Source organism: Pteropus medius, unplaced genomic scaffold (genome assembly GCF_902729225.1).
Source record: "Pteropus medius unplaced genomic scaffold, Ma_sr-lr_union100, whole genome shotgun sequence".
NCBI lineage: Eukaryota > Metazoa > Chordata > Mammalia > Chiroptera > Pteropodidae > Pteropus > Pteropus medius.
In genome coordinates this window covers 25,000,531-25,019,263 of record NW_024349801.1, presented here as the reverse complement: position 1 = coordinate 25,019,263, position 18,733 = coordinate 25,000,531, and the positions used below count along the sequence as shown (strand labels likewise).

Here is an 18,733-nt window from a genome sequence, read left to right as displayed (position 1 = left end):
CTTCCTGGCCAGTTCTGCACTGTAGATATACATAAATCTATCAACTCTTTTGTATGACAACCCTTTACATATTTAAGACAGTTATGTCTTCATTAAGTCTTCTTTCCCTTTTTTGATCCTCAAACTTCTTGGAACCAGAACAAAAGAACCTCCATAAGGTACAGGATTCATTACAGAATAACTTAGTGGGCATTTTATTCACACCTTCAGGGGGTCAGTAAAAATATTGGCTTTTTATTTCAGAAGATACGAAACTGTTCTTGAAAAGTCTGAGTTTGGAATCTTTGTTCTCCAAAGAGAACAGAAGCCAATAAGATTAAGAGAAAGAAGAAAATAGGATGTAATGGGTGACTTGCCCATTTCAGGACCTCTTTTTAATGTGCTAGTTTTCGACTCCTTTTAAGTTGTTCTGGCAATGGAGCTGGAAACATACAGCAGAGACCAGATGAGTGACTATGTAATCCAGACGTCAGTCATAGTGTCTGCCTGGGGTTTGGGTAGAGTGAGGCCAGGAACTGGCATTGGTTTTAAGATCCCAGATCTGATTACTGTCCATTGAGAAAACATTGCTATAGAATCTGCAGTTGATTACAGTTGACCCTTGAACAACACGGGTTTGAACTGCCTGAGTCCACTTATATGGGGATTTTTTTCCCCGATAACTATGTACTGTAAATGTATTTTCTCTTCCTTATTTTCCTAATATTTTATTTTCTCTAGCTTACTTTATTGTAAGAATATAGCATATTTTATATATATATATATATATATATATATATATATATATATATATATATATATATATATATATAAAACATGCAAAATGTGTTGAGTGTTTTTATTATCGTTAAGTCTTCCAGCCAACAGTAGTCTATTAGTAGTTAAGTTTTGGGGGAGTCAAATGTTACATGCAGACTTTTGACTGGGAGTGTGTGTCAGCACCCTTAACTCCTACATTTAAGGGTCAACTGTATTTGCATAAATAGAAAAAAAAAAAACACGACCTCCCAGTGTGTCTTAAGCACACTATCTGCAATGTCAATTTTGTAATCTTATAAATTTGGGTTGCAGTGAATATGGGGAAAATAGAAGTAGAAGAATGTGACTAGGGTAAAAACAGGGAATATTTTTTTTGACTTTGAATATCTGTACCTCTTTTTGATGAGCAGAATTAAAAAGAATAAGCAATGTATTCCAGTTGATACAGAGGAAAGATAATTCCCTATGGGTGCAAAGAGAATAGCAGGCAGTTTAATGTAGATAGGCATCGCCTCTAATACAAGACTTAGTACTGTCGTGCCCCAAATCGATGATAAGCACTTACCACATGAACGGAAGAGGTTATGATTAAGTCGTTGTTAAAGAACATTAAGAGTAAACCAGGAATCTGAACAGAGTGTATTGGTGTGCCGCAAATAAGTCAGATGGCCTGGTTTTTCTTCTTTCCCCTCTTCAAAGGATTTAAAATGCTACACTATGCTTCTCTCTTGCTATGCTGGCCCTTTCCTTTACGAGGGCATACAAACATGCTGGACCTCACAAACAGGTTGGAACTCAGGTAATTGAAGACTTCAAGGCTGTATTTCTCAGCTACCACAAGTCACCTAAGACATTAACACCAGAGCACTCCAAAATACTGTGTCCCTGAGGGAGGTTGCGGTTTTTTCACAAAGCAGTCTTTAGGCTGACATTCCAAAAGCCCAGGTGGTGATGCTCGAATCCGAGAGCCAAGGAAAGAGCATGCTATTCCAGCGACTCTCCAAACCACGATCATTAGACCTCGTGAAGTTAGCTTACGCTGCCTCCCAGACACCAGTAACAAAGGTTTTGTTCATAAAGTTCTGGAATAGGCGACTGGATTTCATCAAACAGGACACAACAAAATAGATCCCGCGGGGCCAAAATGTCTAACTTTCCGATTGGCTCTTTCGGCCTCCACTCAGGGGCTAGTAACTGAGCGTCTTTTCTGGCGCATGCGTGTCATCTGCTTCCGGTCGCGGTGCTCGGTGCACCGGTTTTTCTGCCCGGCTGGAATTCCTACCTCACTTTCTTCAGCCTTGGTGTGCAATGGCTCCGGACTCAGGTCTCTTTGATGAAGGGCCGCTCTTAAAGCTCATACCCTTAGACACTAGGGACCGGGGCACCCAGCGCTGTCGCCTGGGTCCGGCAGCGTTCCATGCCTTGGGAGCGCACTTGGGCTCGGCGGTGAAGATCTCGCTGCCTGATGGCGGCTCCTGTCTCTGCACCGCCTGGCCGCGGCGGGACGGAGCGGACGGCTTTGTGCAACTGGATCCGCAGTGCGCGAGCCCGGGGGCGGCAGTGAGGGCGCCGGGGTCCGCGGGTAGTCTCAGCCTGAGCCGCCTCCGCCTAGTGCCCTGTCCACCCCTTCGGCGCCTCACCGTGTGGCCAGAGTTGCGGGAGCAGGATGGCGCGCCGGGTTCCCTGAATCCGACTGCGGTGCTGGAGGCAGCGCAGGAGCTGCTGAGGAACCGACCGGTCTCCCAGGGCCACGTGGTGGCCGCTCCGCCGCGCGCCCCCGGCCCAGTGGCCGCCCTGCACATCGTCAGCGGGGTGCCGAGCCCGGATCCGGCCGGGCTGGTCACGCCTCGCACCAGCATCATTCTCAGCGGGGAGGCACCGTCGGAAGCGCAGCCGCAGCCGCAGCCCGAGGTGCCCCTGGGGGGCCTTTCGGAGGCATTCGACTCGCTGCGGGAGCTCCTCTGCCTGCCGCTCCGCTACCCCCGCGCCTTAGCCGCGCTGGGGCTAGCAGTGCCGCGCGGGGTGCTCCTGGCGGGGCCCCCTGGAGTGGGCAAGACCCAGCTGGTGCGGGCGGTGGTCCGGGAGGCGGGCGCGGAGCTTTTGGCAGTGAGCGCCCCCGCCCTGCAGGGCACCCGGCCTGGAGAGACCGAGGAGAACGTGCGGCGGGTCTTTCAGCGCGCCCAGGAGCTGGCCAGCCGTAGGCCCACCCTCCTGTTTCTGGACGAGGTGGATGCCCTGTGTCCCCGGAGGGGCGGTCCACACCAAGCCCCCGAGAGCCGCGTGGTGGCCCAGGTGTTGACGCTGCTAGACGGCATCGGTGGGGACCGCGAGGTGGTGGTTGTGGGATCCACCAACCGGCCGGACGCGCTAGACCCAGCGCTTCGCAGACCTGGAAGATTTGACCGGGAGGTAAAAAGGCCAGGCCAGTTAGTCCATTGCCCCTGGAACCTTGGCCTCTTTTCGCCCTGGTTGGCTTCCCCGAGGCGTTTGTCACTTAGGTTCGGAAGTCAGTGAGGCTGGAGTGGGGTTTTTTGGTAATGCAGAGAACACGTTCTCTGCCCATATATGATCTGCTAGCCAGCCAGGACCTCTTTTTCCTAAGTCAAATTGTTCTGAGAAGCAAGATGGTCATTAGGGATTAGTTTTGTTGTGCAGGCCCTGAAGATGGGTACTATAATCAGTAATGTTAAATTTTAAGAGAACTAGATCTGCACATTCTCATGAATGTGGAATGAGAATTTAAAGTAGAAGGATAGCCTCAAGACATGTATGATAAAAGGGTGAAGGCAGGGAGGAAGTAAATCAGAGCAGACATTAACTCATCTGGACTTACTCATTTCTTCCCAGGATGCCTGCATCCTATCCTACAGGTATGCACAATTCCTCCCAGGAAGGCTGAGTATTAAAAGCTGTCCTGTTTTATAAGCTTCAGTCCTAAATTGATTCTTGATTTCTATTAAATAGTTTGAGTAATGGTTAATTTAAGTGATGTTTGAACTTTACGGTAGGATTCTAAAGAGACATGATAATTGCACACTTAGCTCAATCTGTTTTGAATTTCATGGATTTCTTCCTGGCACAGTCTAGTACCACTCCTGAATAAGCTTCATGAGGACCTGGACCTAGACTGTCTGGTTTACTGTTGTATCTCTGGCTCTTAGAAGTTGGTACGGTCTCAAAAATAACAAAAACTTGTTAAATGACATATATAATTTTCAATGTACAACTTCCTAGCCAGCATTCCTCTTCTGGAAAATTAGGCTTTTTGTATATTTAGAATCTAAGGTATGCTTAAGAGTACATAGTAATAGTTCCAAATATGCTCACTAAACTTTTATACACATTTGTGAGGATAAAAAATATTTTAAACTGATTTTTCTTTCTTTTTTTGCTCTGTAACCAGGTTGTTATTGGGACTCCCACATTTAAGCAAAGAAAGGAGATTTTACAAGTGATTACCTCAAAGATGCCCCTCTCAAGTCAAGTCGATTTGAGCCTCCTTGCAGAAATGACAGTTGGCTATGTTGGCGCAGACCTGACTGCCCTCTGTAGGGAGGCTGCCATGCATGCTCTGCTTAATAGTGAGAAGGTAGGAAACACTGTTTTATGACCACATACTTTTTTTTTTTTATTAATGTAACATTAATTTGGGAGATTAAAGAAAGTGGTAAGTACATTTTCTGGGAACTTTTGATACCTTCTACAGCTTTTTTTAGATATACATTTTTACATCTGAAACATTTTGAGTATATACTGCAGCCATAATGCCCCTTTAGCTTTGACAACTTAACCGTATATTTCCTAAAGACAAGAACTTTAACCACAGTGCAATTATCATGATGAGGAAATTAACACTGACATGATACTTTTACCTAATCTATGTAGACCTTATCCAAATTTCACCATTTGTCCCCCTAATTTCCTTTAAAGCAAAAATTTAATAAAGAAAAAATATTTTTAATCCAGGATTACATATTGCATTTAGTTGTCATGACTTCTTAATCTTCTTTAATCTATAATCTAGAACCATTCTTCAATCTTTTTTTTTATGATTAACTTTTTAAGAGTACAAGCCATTCATTCTGTAGACTATTCCTCAGTTTCAATTCGACTAATGTTTCCTCATAATTTGATTCAAGTTTTGCATTTTTTGTAGGCGTATGACAGAAATGTTCTTCTCACTGTGTCTATTAGGTAGCGAATGATATTTCTTTGTCCTATTTCTAATGAAGTTAACTTTGATTTCTTGGATAAGGTGGTGTCCCTGATATTTCTCCATTGTTAAGATACTATTTCCTTTTGTTATCATAAGTGTCTTTTAGGGAAAATAACCTTTTCTAACTCAGGAGAGGATTGAGTGCCTGGAATATTATTTAAATTTGGCTTTGACATTCAAATCTTTAATTCGTGACTACCTTTCTTAAAAGTATGTAGGATGTTAGCTTAATTTTAAATATGATAGTTTTCAATGCTATGGTTTGGAAAATCTATTCACCTTGTAAATAATAAGTAATCTTGAATTCCTAAACCCCTTCAGAAAAAAATTTCAGCATGCTGAAATTCTGAGACAAAATTTTTAATCTGTTGTAACATTAAAATTGTCTTTTGATCTTTTAATTTTTAAAACCCACTTTTTAGGTTGTTTAAACTATAAAAGAATGACATCCTAAATTTTGAAAAACTTTTTACTTAGATAATTTGTATCCTTCCTCATTTCTTTTTCTTTTATTTTTACTTTTACACTACAAGTGGGGAAGGAGTTATATGAACTTGTTAAATTCTCATCTGGGTTTGGACCCGAAACTGCTTGAAGATTTAATGATAAGTCCCATGTGTAAAAGTGTGAGAATATATGCCTTTGAAGGGATGAAGAGAATACCAGGGATGGGAAAGGAGATTTCCATTTAGGATTCCCTCTGCTTTGAAGTTCCAGGTTTGACCTTAAGCACCTTGGCTTAGGTGGACCAGCCAGCTGCTGTCATCCTAGGGTGGAGCCCACTGCTACTTGAGGAGGGGCCTGCCCAGGCATAGTTACTACAGGTGATGGCTGAGTTCATAAACAACCAGGGGAAGTGGAAGAAAGGCAAAAAGGAAGAAGGGACAGAGGCATCTGGAGAGGTACTGGCTCCATCATTTTCTTCTTTTCCCCTCCAGGCAGCTAAGGGGCTGCTGCTGCCTCTTTCTGTGCCAGGACAGACAAGGGATGCCTTAAAGTTTGTTCAACTTTTTGTGAAATATTCCTCTTAAAGGATGAGAATTATAGTTTAACATATACACATATTCACACAGAGGGGAAAGAATTTTATCTGCCTGAGAGGATTATGAGAATCAAATGAAACAATGTACACACTATGATCTTGAAATGTAAATAGGATTTTCAAATATTAGTGGGTGTTACCTAAAAATTAGTATTCAAGTACCCAATATCTAATACTGCTGGCCAGTAAACAAACAAACAAACAATTTAACAAAATAATAGTGTTCTTTGAGAGAAATTAAACAAGATAAATAATTATAAGGAAAGTAAAAATTGCCTGAAATCTCACCTCCCAGAGATTATAATTATTAACATTTTTAAAAACTGCTATTTAGAATAGCTCCATACATACATATTTATTTATATAATCTTATATAAATAGAATAAAATAGTTCGTTATTGAAATTGGGAATTTTTCGACAACTAAATGTTCAGAATTTGATATAAAAGGGCAAATACTTAACTATAACACAGATATTACAAATAGAAACATAAGGAATTTTTAACTGTAACAAAAAATATGCTTCACTAGAATGATTAAGGGAATTGCAATAAGGATTCTCCAAAATATTATCTTAGAATGAAGATGGCCTTTCTTAACCTAACATAAAACATAATAGTCAAAAAGGAAATGACTTACTAATTTGACTATTTTGGAATTGGAAAATAATACTATACCAAAGATAAGACATGAGACAGACTGGGAAAAATACTTTTTACCCATGACAAAAAGACCAATTACCTTGATATAGAAATAACTGTCACATATCAATAAGAAAAGACCAACAATCCAAGATAAAATGGGTAATAAAATATGAACAGGTAGTTGACAGTAAAAGGATTATAAATGGCCAATAGACAAAAACTTCTCATCTTTACCTTCTTTAAAGATTAGTCTCCTTCAGTTTTGTTTTAAACTTTCTATTTTGAATTGATTAAAACTTCAAGGAGAGTTGCAAGATAGAAAACTCTTGCTAAATACTTTATCCAAATTTTTAACATTCTGCCTAATTAGCTTTATCATTTCTCTCTCTCTCTGTATGTATGGTATATATGTATATGTGTATACACATCATTTTTTTCTGAATCATTTGAGGATGGGTTGCATACATCATAACCCATTATCCTTTTATATTTTAATGTCTATTTCCTAAGAACATAAATGTTCCCATACATGACTACTATATGGTTAGGTATAATCATTATATTCAGGAAGTTTAACACTGATGCAAAATGTTATCAGCTCTACAGTCCTATTCTGATTTTGGTAATAGTTTCAACCTTTTTAGCACTCTTTTCCCTCCAGTACAGGATCTAGTTCTGGATAATGTATTATACTTAGTTTTTAGTTTCTCTTAATCTTGAATACTTACATAGCCTTTTTTTTTGTTGAGGGGGTGGGAGTAGGGGAAGACATTTTACATTGACCTTTTTTAAGGATGCAGGTCAGTGATTTTATAGACTACCTCTCAATTTGGGTTTGTTAATGTTTCTTCATAGATTCAAGTTTGCATGCTTGTTGGGAATACGACCTAAGTGGTAGTGTGCCCTTCTTAGGGTATCATATGTGGAGGTACAAGATATCCACTGTCCCTCAGTGGTGATGCCCCTAATTGGTGACTGATGTGATCAACCTGTCAAGGTTTTGCCCAGTTTCTCCACTGTGTAGCTGCTATTTTCCCTTTGCAACTAATAAATCTATGAGGAAACCCTTTGAGATCGTGCAAATATCCTGCTCCTCGTCAAACTTTCCCTTCCCTAGATTAGTATTCATTGATGATTCTTGCTCAAAACAGCCTTTACTATGGTGGTTGCAAAAAAGGTGATTTTCTAATCCCGTTATTCCTTCTATCTCACTCTCAATTAAAGAAATTTAATTAATACAATAGTACCATTTCCTCTGTCACATTGGCAGAAATTTAAAAGTTTGGTAATATCCAGTGTTGGAGAGGTGTGGGGAGAATAACAGCTTCATTTTATTGATGTAGCTTTGAGGACAGTTTGGTAATAGCTATCACAACTAAATGTGCATGCTCTTAAACCCTGTAATTCTACTCTGAGGAAATTATTATATAAAATACTTGACAAGCTCACAAGCCCTTTCAGTTGTTTCAACTTTGTTTTTAATAACAAAAAACTGGAAACAACCTAACGTTCAAGGATATAGTTAAATTATGGTACATTCATAGAATAGTATGTTATGCAATTGTCAAAAAGAGTGAGGTAGAGCTATATTAGTTGACATGAAAAGATTTCTAAGATAAATAGGAAAAAGTACAAATTTATATGTATAGTATGCCCTCTTTTATGTGTCTGTTTGAAAGTGTATGCATATGCTTATTATTATAAAACATACTGGGATGATACACAGGAAACCATTGACATCCTCTGAGGATGAATGTTGGGCTAGAGGGAGAGAGTTAATTTTTGTACCATGTGTATAAATCTCTTTATAAAGATAAAATAGATTTACAAATTCAAAAGAGAATTTTTTAAAAAAATAATTGTGTTTATATATCACAAAAAAGTTCCAGCTCATTTTTGGTTTGTTTTTGCTTTTTTGGGTGTGTTTCTTCAGAACCAGGACAATCCGATGATTGCTGAAACAGACTTCCTTGAAGCTTTTAAAAAGATTCAGCCTTCATCCTTTCGAAGTGTCATTGGACTGATGGACATCAAGCCAGTTGGCTGGGAGCAGATTGGTGGCCTCGAAGATGTAAAACTGAAGTTAAAACAGGTGAGATAGAGAATCTGCTTAAGCCGGTAGACTACTGCAGTTTAAGAGTAATGCGTTTATGATGGAAACAAGCTACACTGAAACTGCTCTTATTGCTATCACTAATGCAATCCTAAAAACTAAATCCAGTGATTCCTTTCAGCCCTAATTTAATCGGACTTCTGTAGGTATCAAATACTGTTTTTCATACTTCCCTACTTCACCCTCTTTCTGTTTTTTTTTTTGTTTGTTTGTTTTGCTTTTTTTGCTTTAGAAAGTTTATAATCTAGAATAGGTGTCAGCAAACTTTTCTGTAAAGGGCTAGATAGTAAATATTTTAGGCTTTGCGAGCCTTATAATCTTTGTTGCAACCACTCACCTCGGCTGTCGTAGCACAGAAACAACAGACAATACAGAATGAGTGCTTGCATTCTGTTCAAACGTTACGAACACTGAAATATTATAATTTTCACATGTCATAAAATATTATTCTTTTTTTTTCGAGCATTTAAAAATGTAAAAATGATTCTTAGCTCATGGGCTGTACAAGTACAGGTGGTGAGCCTTAGTATGGCCTGGATGGCTACTTGATACTGGTTCTCACAGTGAACGTTGAGGGACACAACTCTTCAGATCCTCTTACATGCATTTCAGTTTTAGAAATTGATTTTGCCAATTTACCTTCAGGTGATCCTGCCATAAGGATCTAGGTTTCTTTAACTACTCCCACAAAAAGATGATTTATAAGTATCCATTATAATATAGGGTATATTATAATTGTGGATAAGCACAATTATACCCTAATTTTTTACATGCACTGTCTCATTTAATCTTTACAAAACACATGAGAGAGATTAGCCACACTGTCCTGTTGGAAACACTTTCTTTAGCTTTGAGATGTTAAGCTTTATGCATTTCTTAACACTCTCTCCTGTATCTTAAATGCTAGTGCTCCAAGTTCCTGGGAGTCATCCTGTTTTTGCATTCTCTCAGTAAGTCCATGATCTCCTCGATGTCCAAGGCTTCACCTATACCCTGAGAACTGTTAACTCAAGAGCTTTATATCCAGCTCAGATAGTTCTTTTGATAGAACTACTTAGTTGCCTGCCTACTGGATCAATTCCAGGGATCTTAAAACTCAGCTTGTCCAGCATTTATCTCATCAGTTCCACCTCTACACCTGGATTCCGGGCCTCAGTGAATACAGCCAACCACCCCATACCCTAAGTCAGAAACCTGTCTTCTAAATTCATGGGGTCATGCCATTTGTATATGTAACTTCCCCTCTGTATTTAGAACTTAGTTCTTACGTAAAATACAGTTACGTTTTATGTTTCGAATCCATCCCTTCCACATCATCCCCACTGCCTGTGATATATCCACCTTATATTTGCAGTCTAAATCATTGCAAGAGACTTCTAACTGGTGTCCCTGCCTCGAAGTTCTTTTCTTTCCAGTCCATTGACCATACTGCTTCCTCATTGCTGCCTAAAACTTTCAAAGTCCATTGGGATCTCGACTCCTCCCTTCACTTCAACTGCGTTGCTCCTTGCTTCCCCCATCCTCCCCTCTGTTCTTGTTTACTGTTGGCAGGATGCATTAGATGGTTTCATATGTCTCTGTATGTATTGTTCTCTGTGGAATGCCCTTCTCTGGCCTGGTCTTAGTTTACAAGCCTGTCTCTCCAGCTAAAATATGAGTTCCCTAGATACAGAGGTCTTATCCCTTTTTTGTAGAGGGACAGCTTATCAATAGGTAAGAACTTGTGCTTTTGATTTACACTGCCTGGGGTCAGTCTTAGTTCTGCTACCTGACTAGCAATAACACCTGGGCAAGTTACTTTTCTAAGCCTGAGTTTCAACATCTGCAAAATTATGATGATAATAAAACTATCTACCTCAGGAGTAGCGAAGATTTATTTACTATTCAGTTAATATTTATTGAGTGCCTACTTTGTGAAGGTGTTGTTCTAAGTGCTGGGGATTTAGAGTTGAACTTTACTTACATTCTGGTAGAAGCAGAATGACAAACCCAACATGGAAAAAATAATAATTTCAGATAAGTGCTCCACAAGTAAAAGATGGGCAGTAGTATAGAGTGACTAAGAGGATGAGAGTCAGCTTTAACTGGAGTGGTTAGAGAAAACCTCTCTAAGGAAATAACATTTGAGCTGAGACCTGAATGATGAAGGATGGCTGCACAAAGATTTTGGAGGAGTGTTCAGGGAGAGCAAATAGCAGGTAAAGACCATGAGATGGGAATGAACTGGAGTGTTTGGGCAATAGTCAGGCTGTGTAAGACCTTGTAAGCAGTCATAGGTGAGGATTTTGGATTTGGAATTTATTCTAATTCTGATGGGAAGTCATTGAAGGATTTTAAGAGGAAGCGATGTGACATGACTTAGGGTATAAGATCACTGGCTACTGTGTGAAGAATGGACTGCATTTCCAGCTCATAACAGGTACCTGAGAATTGTTGAACAAATGAATTTACTGAATTATTTAATGTTTTATTGTTACATTAAAACAACTTTTATTTTTGTGTACTTACAGAGCATCGAATGGCCTCTGAAATTCCCTGGGGAATTTGTTAGGATGGGTCTGACACAACCAAAGGGTGTTCTCCTGTACGGGCCTCCTGGATGTGCCAAAACCACCCTGGTGAGGGCGCTGGCCACAAGCTGTCATTGCTCTTTTGTTTCAGTGAGTGGAGCTGATCTCTTTTCACCTTTTGTCGGAGATTCAGAGAAAGTCTTGTCTCAGGTTTGTTTATTTTCCTCCAAGTAGTTAAGTTTACTTTTGAATTTTCATTTCATGCTTTAAGGATAAATGTTATTTTAAAAAATGTAACTGGCTTTTTTTTCCTATTAGAAAAGTTATACATACTTATAGAAAATTTAGAAAATATAGTAAAATTTAAATAAATCTTCCATAATTCCTCTACTTACATTAACATTTTGGTGAATTTCTTTTGTCTTACTGTGTCCTTGGGCAGGAGATATTTATGTGTCTTTATGGTGATTTTTTAACTTAACATTATCACTTAAAATTCTATATTAAAAATTCTTTGATAATATGTTTTTTAACCCCTACATAATACTCCATTATTCCTTGTTTTTTTATGCATTCCTCATTTCTTAGACATTTAGAATCTTCTTCTTCTTTTTACATGTTAAAAATTATGAATGAAAATGTAGAAAACATACATTCATATGAGTAAGGCATAATGTATAGCTTTTTAATATTTTTTATTCTCTTAACAAAGGTATTTCGACAAGCAAGAGCAAATACTCCAGCAATTGTGTTTCTGGATGAAATTGATTCAATCTTGGGGTCTCGATCAATCAGCAAAACAGGATGTAATGTTCAAGAGAGTGTTCTTTCTGTTCTCCTGAATGAATTAGATGGTGTTGGACTGAAGACTATAGAGAGAAGAGGAAGTAAATCAGATCAACAGGGTAAATACAAGGAGCTGAAAAAAAATGAAGAGGTATTTATTAGCCAGAATACACCAAAAATCCACGCCAACATTAAATAAAATGCATCTACATTCGCTTTTCCTGTGCTGGATTCATGTCACAGAAAGAATTATATAATTTTAATTTGCCTCTATTAGGATTTTCACAGAGCTGGTAAAATTGTGATTTAGCTGAGAAAGTAAGGTAAATTTTATAATAACTTATATATTAATGTGAATTTTATTTATCCTAAGATTTAGAAATATAGCTTTACATATTGCTAATGGAAAAGGGAATTTCTTTTAATTTTTATATCCTGATAAACCAGTGTTCATCCTTTCTAAAATTTTTTTATGTGAGACAAAACATTATTTCCAATAATCTTAGTAATTGAAAACTTTTAGTTTCCTCAAGGAATAGTTTTCCTTGGTTATAATGAAGTTAAAATGGCCTTTGGAAGCCCTCTTCCTCCCTTCTGAGTCTTCTCCAGGTAGAGTTTGGTATCTTTAAATAATCTCTGACAGATCATTTTTATTTTATTCTCTTCTTGTTATTATTTCACATTTTTAAAATTTTTCCGTGGAAGAGGAGACTCTTACGGCTTCTTAGGAACCTATTCCACTAGAATTCAAAGGGACCCATGAGGTTTTCTAATCAAATCTCTTCATAACAGGAATTCCTTCTATAGCATCTGAGAGGTGTTCACTTAGCCTCTGCTAAAATACTTGCAGATATAGGGAACTCCCTACTTTAAGAGATCACATTACTGGAGAACTAACTCTGATTATTCAGTTCAACAAACAATTTTGAATGCTTAGTGTATGAGGCCTGGCTGCTTTTAGATATTTTTTGTCTGTATCTAGGATTTATATACCTGTAGCTTATGTTGATTGTCATATTTCTGCCTAAGGAAAGAAAAATAAATAAAAAATGAAGTAAATCTCCCTCTTCAAGTACATGAGAACCAAGACTTTTTTTTTTTTTTTTAGCACTTTATTTTATTGTTAGTTTCAAGAGCACAGTACATTGGTTAGACATTTATATAGTTTATGAAATGATCCCTAGATTACTCTATCACTCCTCCGGCTCTCCACTTAGCCATTACATTACTGCTGACTGCATTCCCTGTGCTATGCTCCCCATTCCCGCGACCATCTATCAACTACTAATTTGTACTTTTTTAACCCTTCACCTCTTTCACCCAGCCCCATAAACCCCCTCCCCTCTGGTTGTCACTAGATTGTCCTCTATATTCATGAATCTGTTTTCGATTAGTTCTTTTTGTTAGATTCTGCATATAAGTGAAATCATATGGTATTTATCTTTTTCTGTCCAACTTATTTCACTCAGCATAATAACCTCTAGGTCCATCCATGTCATTTGCAAATGGTAGAATTTCATTCATTGTATATACGAACCATACATAACTTCTTTATTCAGTTGTCTGTTGATGGGCATTTAGGTTGCTTCCATATCTTGGCTATTGTGAATAGTGCTGCAATGAACGTAGGGACACATAGATCTTTACAAATTATTGTTTTTGTTTTCTTTGGATAAATACCCAGAAGCATAATTGCTGGGTCAAAAGGTAGATCCATTTTTAATTTTTTGAGGAACCTCCAGACTGTTTTCCGTAATGGCTGCACCAATTTGCAATCTCACCAACAGTGCAAGAGGAGAGAACCAAGACTTTTCATAGCCATACATCTCTGTGTTAGTATTAGTCATATGCTTCTGTCTTTTCAAGTTATCCATTTAAATTGTGATCATTCACTAGGGCTTAGGGCCCTCAGGCACCAGATTTTTTCTGCTGTGAAGTAAGGCTTTTCATCAGTTCCCACATGGAGAGATGTCTCTCACAATTGACTACTTCCTTTACCGTATGAACAGAGTAGCTCTTTGATTAATAATTTGTTTTTAGGGTACCTTGATATGGAGAATGTAGTCTGGATAGGAAGTGTAAACATTTCCAGTCCCAAGAAAAAGATATCCCTATTTAAAAACAAATGGACCTACTGATTTGTAATTTTAAAAAAATACATTTAATAATGAACAGTTTATTGACATTACTTTGTATTGTGTGTTTTCCCTCAGTTAGAATTTCAAGAAGTTTTTAATCGAAATGTCATGATTGTTGCGGCAACAAATAGACCTGATGTGTTAGATGATGCCTTGTTACGGCCTGGAAGATTAGATAAGATTATTTATATTCCACCTCCAGATGAAAAGGTAATCATTGTACACATTTACTTTGTATGAATGTTCTTAACAACACATTAATGTCTGCTTTAAAGAGCTCAGCAGAATTCAGTCCCAAACTGCATGTGAATGTACGTGGTATGTGTCGTCTACTGGGTTCTGCATTCTTTTTTGCCTGGTGGCCCTTCATAAACCATCATTTCATTCTGCTTTTGTTGGGTACTCTCTCTCTGTTTTAATATAAGCCTAAAAGTAAGGTAGTTATTTTAGTCGAGTTTGTTGGATCTACTCAACATTATTTTGCAACTCGAATGGAGGAATCATAAAATGCTAAAAGGGAGTAAAAACATTTTGGAGATTATCTGGATCAGCAACCTTATTTTACAGTGGAGAAATCTGAAATTATAGAGATTACACGATGTATTTACAGCCAAAGAATCAGTGAATTCGTTGCCCTTAACATCCAGAGCCACTGTCAGGGAATAGTGAAAGACAAAGAATGAATTTTTTTTCCTTTCTTGGTCTTTTATCAAGTTTTTGAAAGGATGAGAAAAAAATTTTTCGTGTCTGTTTTTAAATATGTCTGATCATGTATTTACTTTTAAACATGTCTGATGGCACTGTTTGTAACCAAGAGAGAAATTCATTATGTCCGTTTGGCTATTTTAAAAATTAACTATAAAAATATCAAAATTTTATCATGATGTTATTGTTGTTACCATCATCATATGAGCCGTTGATGAGTTAATCTTTCTTAGCTCTAAGAGAAGTGATTCTTTCTTATTGTTTGATTCTTAGATATACTTTCTCTGTAATAAACTCTAACTTGAAATGTTTTAATATAGCATCGTGTCAAACATTAAGGTTATAAACAATTTTTATGTTCTAGGGCAGGCTTTCTATTTTGAAAGTCTGTACAAAAAATATGCCATTGGGGCCTGATGTTTCTTTAGAATACCTAGCAGCAGAAACCTGTTTTTTCTCTGGAGCTGATCTTGGAAACCTCTGCAAAGAAGTAAGTGAATTAGCGAAGAAACCTGTGGTTTGAAACATTCCTTCATTTATTCAGATCTCATTCACCTGTCAGCATTTACTGAGAGATGTCTACATGGCAGGCACCATGCGAGGTGAAACAGACAGATGTGGCCCCTTTCCTCACAGAACTTACAGGTTGATGGGGGGTGTGCAGAGACAAATTGTAATCCTGAACTGGCAGTTGAAAATATGTAGTGAGTTGGGGAAGTTTACAGTGCTGCGGAAGGACCTAGGAAGGAAACCATCAACAATTGGATGTCATAGAAGGCTTTCTGAGAAGAGGGCATGTAAACTGAAATTGGGAGGATGATGAAGGAGTTAGCCAGGCAAAGGGAGGAAAGGAGAGTGTTTGAGGCAGAGGGAATACACTGTGTAGATGATTGGAGATAAGAAATGACATGGCATTATTGAAGAGCTGGACAGATCACACAGGTCCTTGTAAGCCACTTTAAGACATTTAGACTTTGAGGGCAAAAGAAGCCATTGCATGTTCTTCCTTTTCCATAAACTTTTATAAAATATAACATTCAGGAAAATGCACAGATCATAAGGATACAGTTCACTGAATTAACATAAAGTGAACACATTTGAATAACCACCACTTGTGTCAAGAAGGAACATGATCAACATCTAGAACCTTCCCTTGGGCTTTTCCACTCTATCCCAAAGGGAACCACTCTCCTGAACATTTGGGTTGCTACCGTTTTGCTATTTTGATTATGCTGCTATGAACAGTCTTGTATATGTCTGTTAGTATACATGTGTATGTATGTCTATTTCATGTATGTATACATCTACACAGAGAATATCACAGGGTATGTGTTTGATCTGTTCCTTAATGAGCAGTGCTGTGTCTTGTTTAGAAACTCCTACTCTGAGGTTGGGAATATAGTCTCTCATCTTTAAAATATGTTTATGGGTTCATAATTTATATATTATTCTGCAACTTTTTTTCCCCCATTTAAGGCTAGAGTTTAATGTAGAAGAAAAGATGGTCTACTAAGAAGACTTTTAATCACTTTTTATAGTGTCATGAGTATTGGAATTCTATGAAGTGAGGCTGAGATTTTTGCATTCAGGCTTTAAAGTATTACCATATATTATAATAACAAAAATGAAGCAAATTAATTACCTCCTATTGTTTGTCTCTCATAGGCAGCCTTGCTGGCTCTGCAAGAAGATGGACTAGAAGCAACTACAGTGAAACAAAAGCACTTTCTAAAGTCACTTAAGACTGTAAAACCATCCTTAAGTCACAAGGATTTGACTTTATATAAAAACTTATTTCAGAAACAAGGATTTTCTAACCTAGAGGACATTTAAAAATTACATACCTGCTTAAGGATTAATTGAAATGTGAACCTGCATTATAGTTTGCAAATTCACTCTTTTAGAGTTTGCGTGCATGTTTTTTCTTGTAAATAAAAACACTTGTGCCTGATAAACTAAGGTTCATCTTATTTCTAAAAGGTATATTAAAATACAGTAGTTTAGGAAGAAAGTATATGTATGTTGATTTTGTAGTTGGGGTGGTGGTTTTTATTTGTTTGGTTTTGGTTGATTGCCTTTTTAAACTTTATTTTGAAGTAATTTCATACTTACAGAAAAGTTGCCAGAATACTACAAAGAACTCTTATAAACTCTGAACCTGGATTCACCAGTTTTTAACATTTTGCTGTATGCTGAACTACAGGCATACCTCATTTTATTGTGCTTTGCTTTATTGCTCTTCACAGATATTGTGCTTTTCACAAATTGAAGATAAGATCCTCCATCAGCAAAAAGATTACAACTCGTTTTATTGTGATACTTGTTTTATTTGGTGGTTTGGAACCAAACCTGTAATATCTCTGAGGTATGCCTGTATTTAAGAATAGATATTATACTTAATGCCCCTTTGTCCCCTTAATACTTCATGTATATTTCTTACAAATAAGGTTATTATATGACCACAGTGCAGTTATCAAATTCAGGAAATTGAACATTAATACAGTATTTTAGTCTATTGTCCCATGATTTTCATCCATTGTGCCAATAGTAATATTTTTTTCCCATTATAGGATTCAGTCTAGGATCATATAGTCCAATAGTTGTCCCATCTCTTTAGCCGAAACAGTTCCTCAGTCTTTCTTGTGACATTTTTGAAGAGTACAAACTAATTATTTTGTAGAATAATTGGTTCCTGTTTGTGTTTGTCTGATAGCTTATCATGATAGATTCAGATTATGCATTACAAGTGGAGCACTACATAGTGCTATCATGTTCTCAGAGATCACAGCTAGAGGCATGTGATGTCTGTATATTATTGGTAATGTCAATTTTGATCTCTTGTTTATGGTATTGTACAGTTTCTCCACTGTATAGTTATAATTTTTCCTTTTGTAATTAGAAGTGTGTTTTTTAAGGAGCTAGATTATTTTCCATTATTACAAAAGTAATTAGAATGATAGAAAACACAGATAAACCCAAAGAAAACACTTGTGCATTTAACTTTCCAGTTTAGGCATGTATAGATAAGATGTGATACTATGCAACTTTTGCTTTTCAATCCTAACAATATCTGGTAAGCATTTTCCTTAGCCGTTTTTTACCCACAAGGTGCCATAGTAGGTGCTGGAGTGTAAGTGAATGAGACAGAGATGGCACTAATAGGCCATTTGGGAACACGGACATCAGACAAATCATGCAGTGAAATACGTTCCACCAGGAGACATGCTTCAAAAATATAGGGTGCAATCAGAGCATAGTACATGAAGTAGATGAAGTCATAAATATTAAGCAGTCAATAGGAAGTTTTCTATTTCTGATTGGAGCCAGGACTCATTGTGTAAGTAAAACCTCACTATTTGGGGAATAATTAAAGAAAAGATCTGTCTTATAGGTATAACATATAATTCAATTAAAATTATTCTAACACATTGACTCCTTGCTTTTGAGCAGAAGGGAAAATACCTAGAAAACTTAGTAGAATTCTGACAGCTTTCATTCATGTTCTCTATCAGTTTTTGATTTTATAGGGCAAGTCGGCCATTAAACCTTTGCCATCCCTAAGCCTGAGGTACACTGGTCTGAATCCCTTAATTCAGATTCTAGCTGTAGGTACTTATTTTTTCCTAGAAATTTCTAGTGGTCAGGCTGGAAATTCAGTACCCATACTTTGGTTAGAGGCCGCATTCTGATTTGAAAATGGCTTTTTAATTGTAATTATAATTTCTCAACAGAACTTTGGAAGCCCCCTGAGAACAAAAACTGTGTTTCCTCTCATTGAAATAATAAATGATGAAGTCATCAAGGATTTCTTTGACTTAGG

The 18,733-nt window shown here is 37.5% G+C and overlaps 1 protein-coding gene across 3 annotated transcripts; it reads left to right on the top strand.

The window, feature by feature from the left end:
* The first annotated feature begins 1,987 nt into the window (after positions 1 to 1,987).
* On the top strand, positions 1,988 to 18,718 carry AFG2B (AAA ATPase AFG2B). 3 transcript variants are annotated; one of them, XM_039888240.1, is made up of 8 exons: positions 1,988 to 3,168; positions 4,163 to 4,348; positions 8,595 to 8,753; positions 11,285 to 11,494; positions 11,997 to 12,189; positions 14,288 to 14,418; positions 15,278 to 15,403; positions 16,579 to 18,718. In XM_039888240.1, the coding sequence occupies exons 1-8, from the start codon at positions 2,068 to 2,070 to the stop codon at positions 16,744 to 16,746; spliced, it is 2,274 nt and encodes a 757-aa protein (XP_039744174.1). In that variant the 5' UTR covers positions 1,988 to 2,067; the 3' UTR covers positions 16,747 to 18,718. The 3 variants fall into 3 exon arrangements, 2 of the variants coding, with proteins under 2 accessions (XP_039744174.1, XP_039744173.1); XM_039888239.1 differs by having other exon boundaries at positions 11,997 to 12,221; positions 14,284 to 14,418; XR_005658521.1 differs by having other exon boundaries at positions 2,034 to 3,168; positions 14,284 to 14,418; positions 16,579 to 16,737.
* Positions 18,719 to 18,733: the final 15 nt, after the last annotated feature.

Excerpts from the sequence above, each read along its gene's own strand:
- AFG2B (XM_039888239.1), top strand. The coding sequence starts at position 2,068 with ATGGCTCCGGACTCAGGTCTCTTTGATGAAGGGCCGCTCTTAAAGCTC. Across the intron at positions 8,754-11,284 it reads TAAAACTGAAGTTAAAACAG|AGCATCGAATGGCCTCTGAA; the intron begins GTGAGATAGAGA and ends GTGTACTTACAG. Across the intron at positions 15,404-16,578 it reads TTGGAAACCTCTGCAAAGAA|GCAGCCTTGCTGGCTCTGCA; the intron begins GTAAGTGAATTA and ends TGTCTCTCATAG.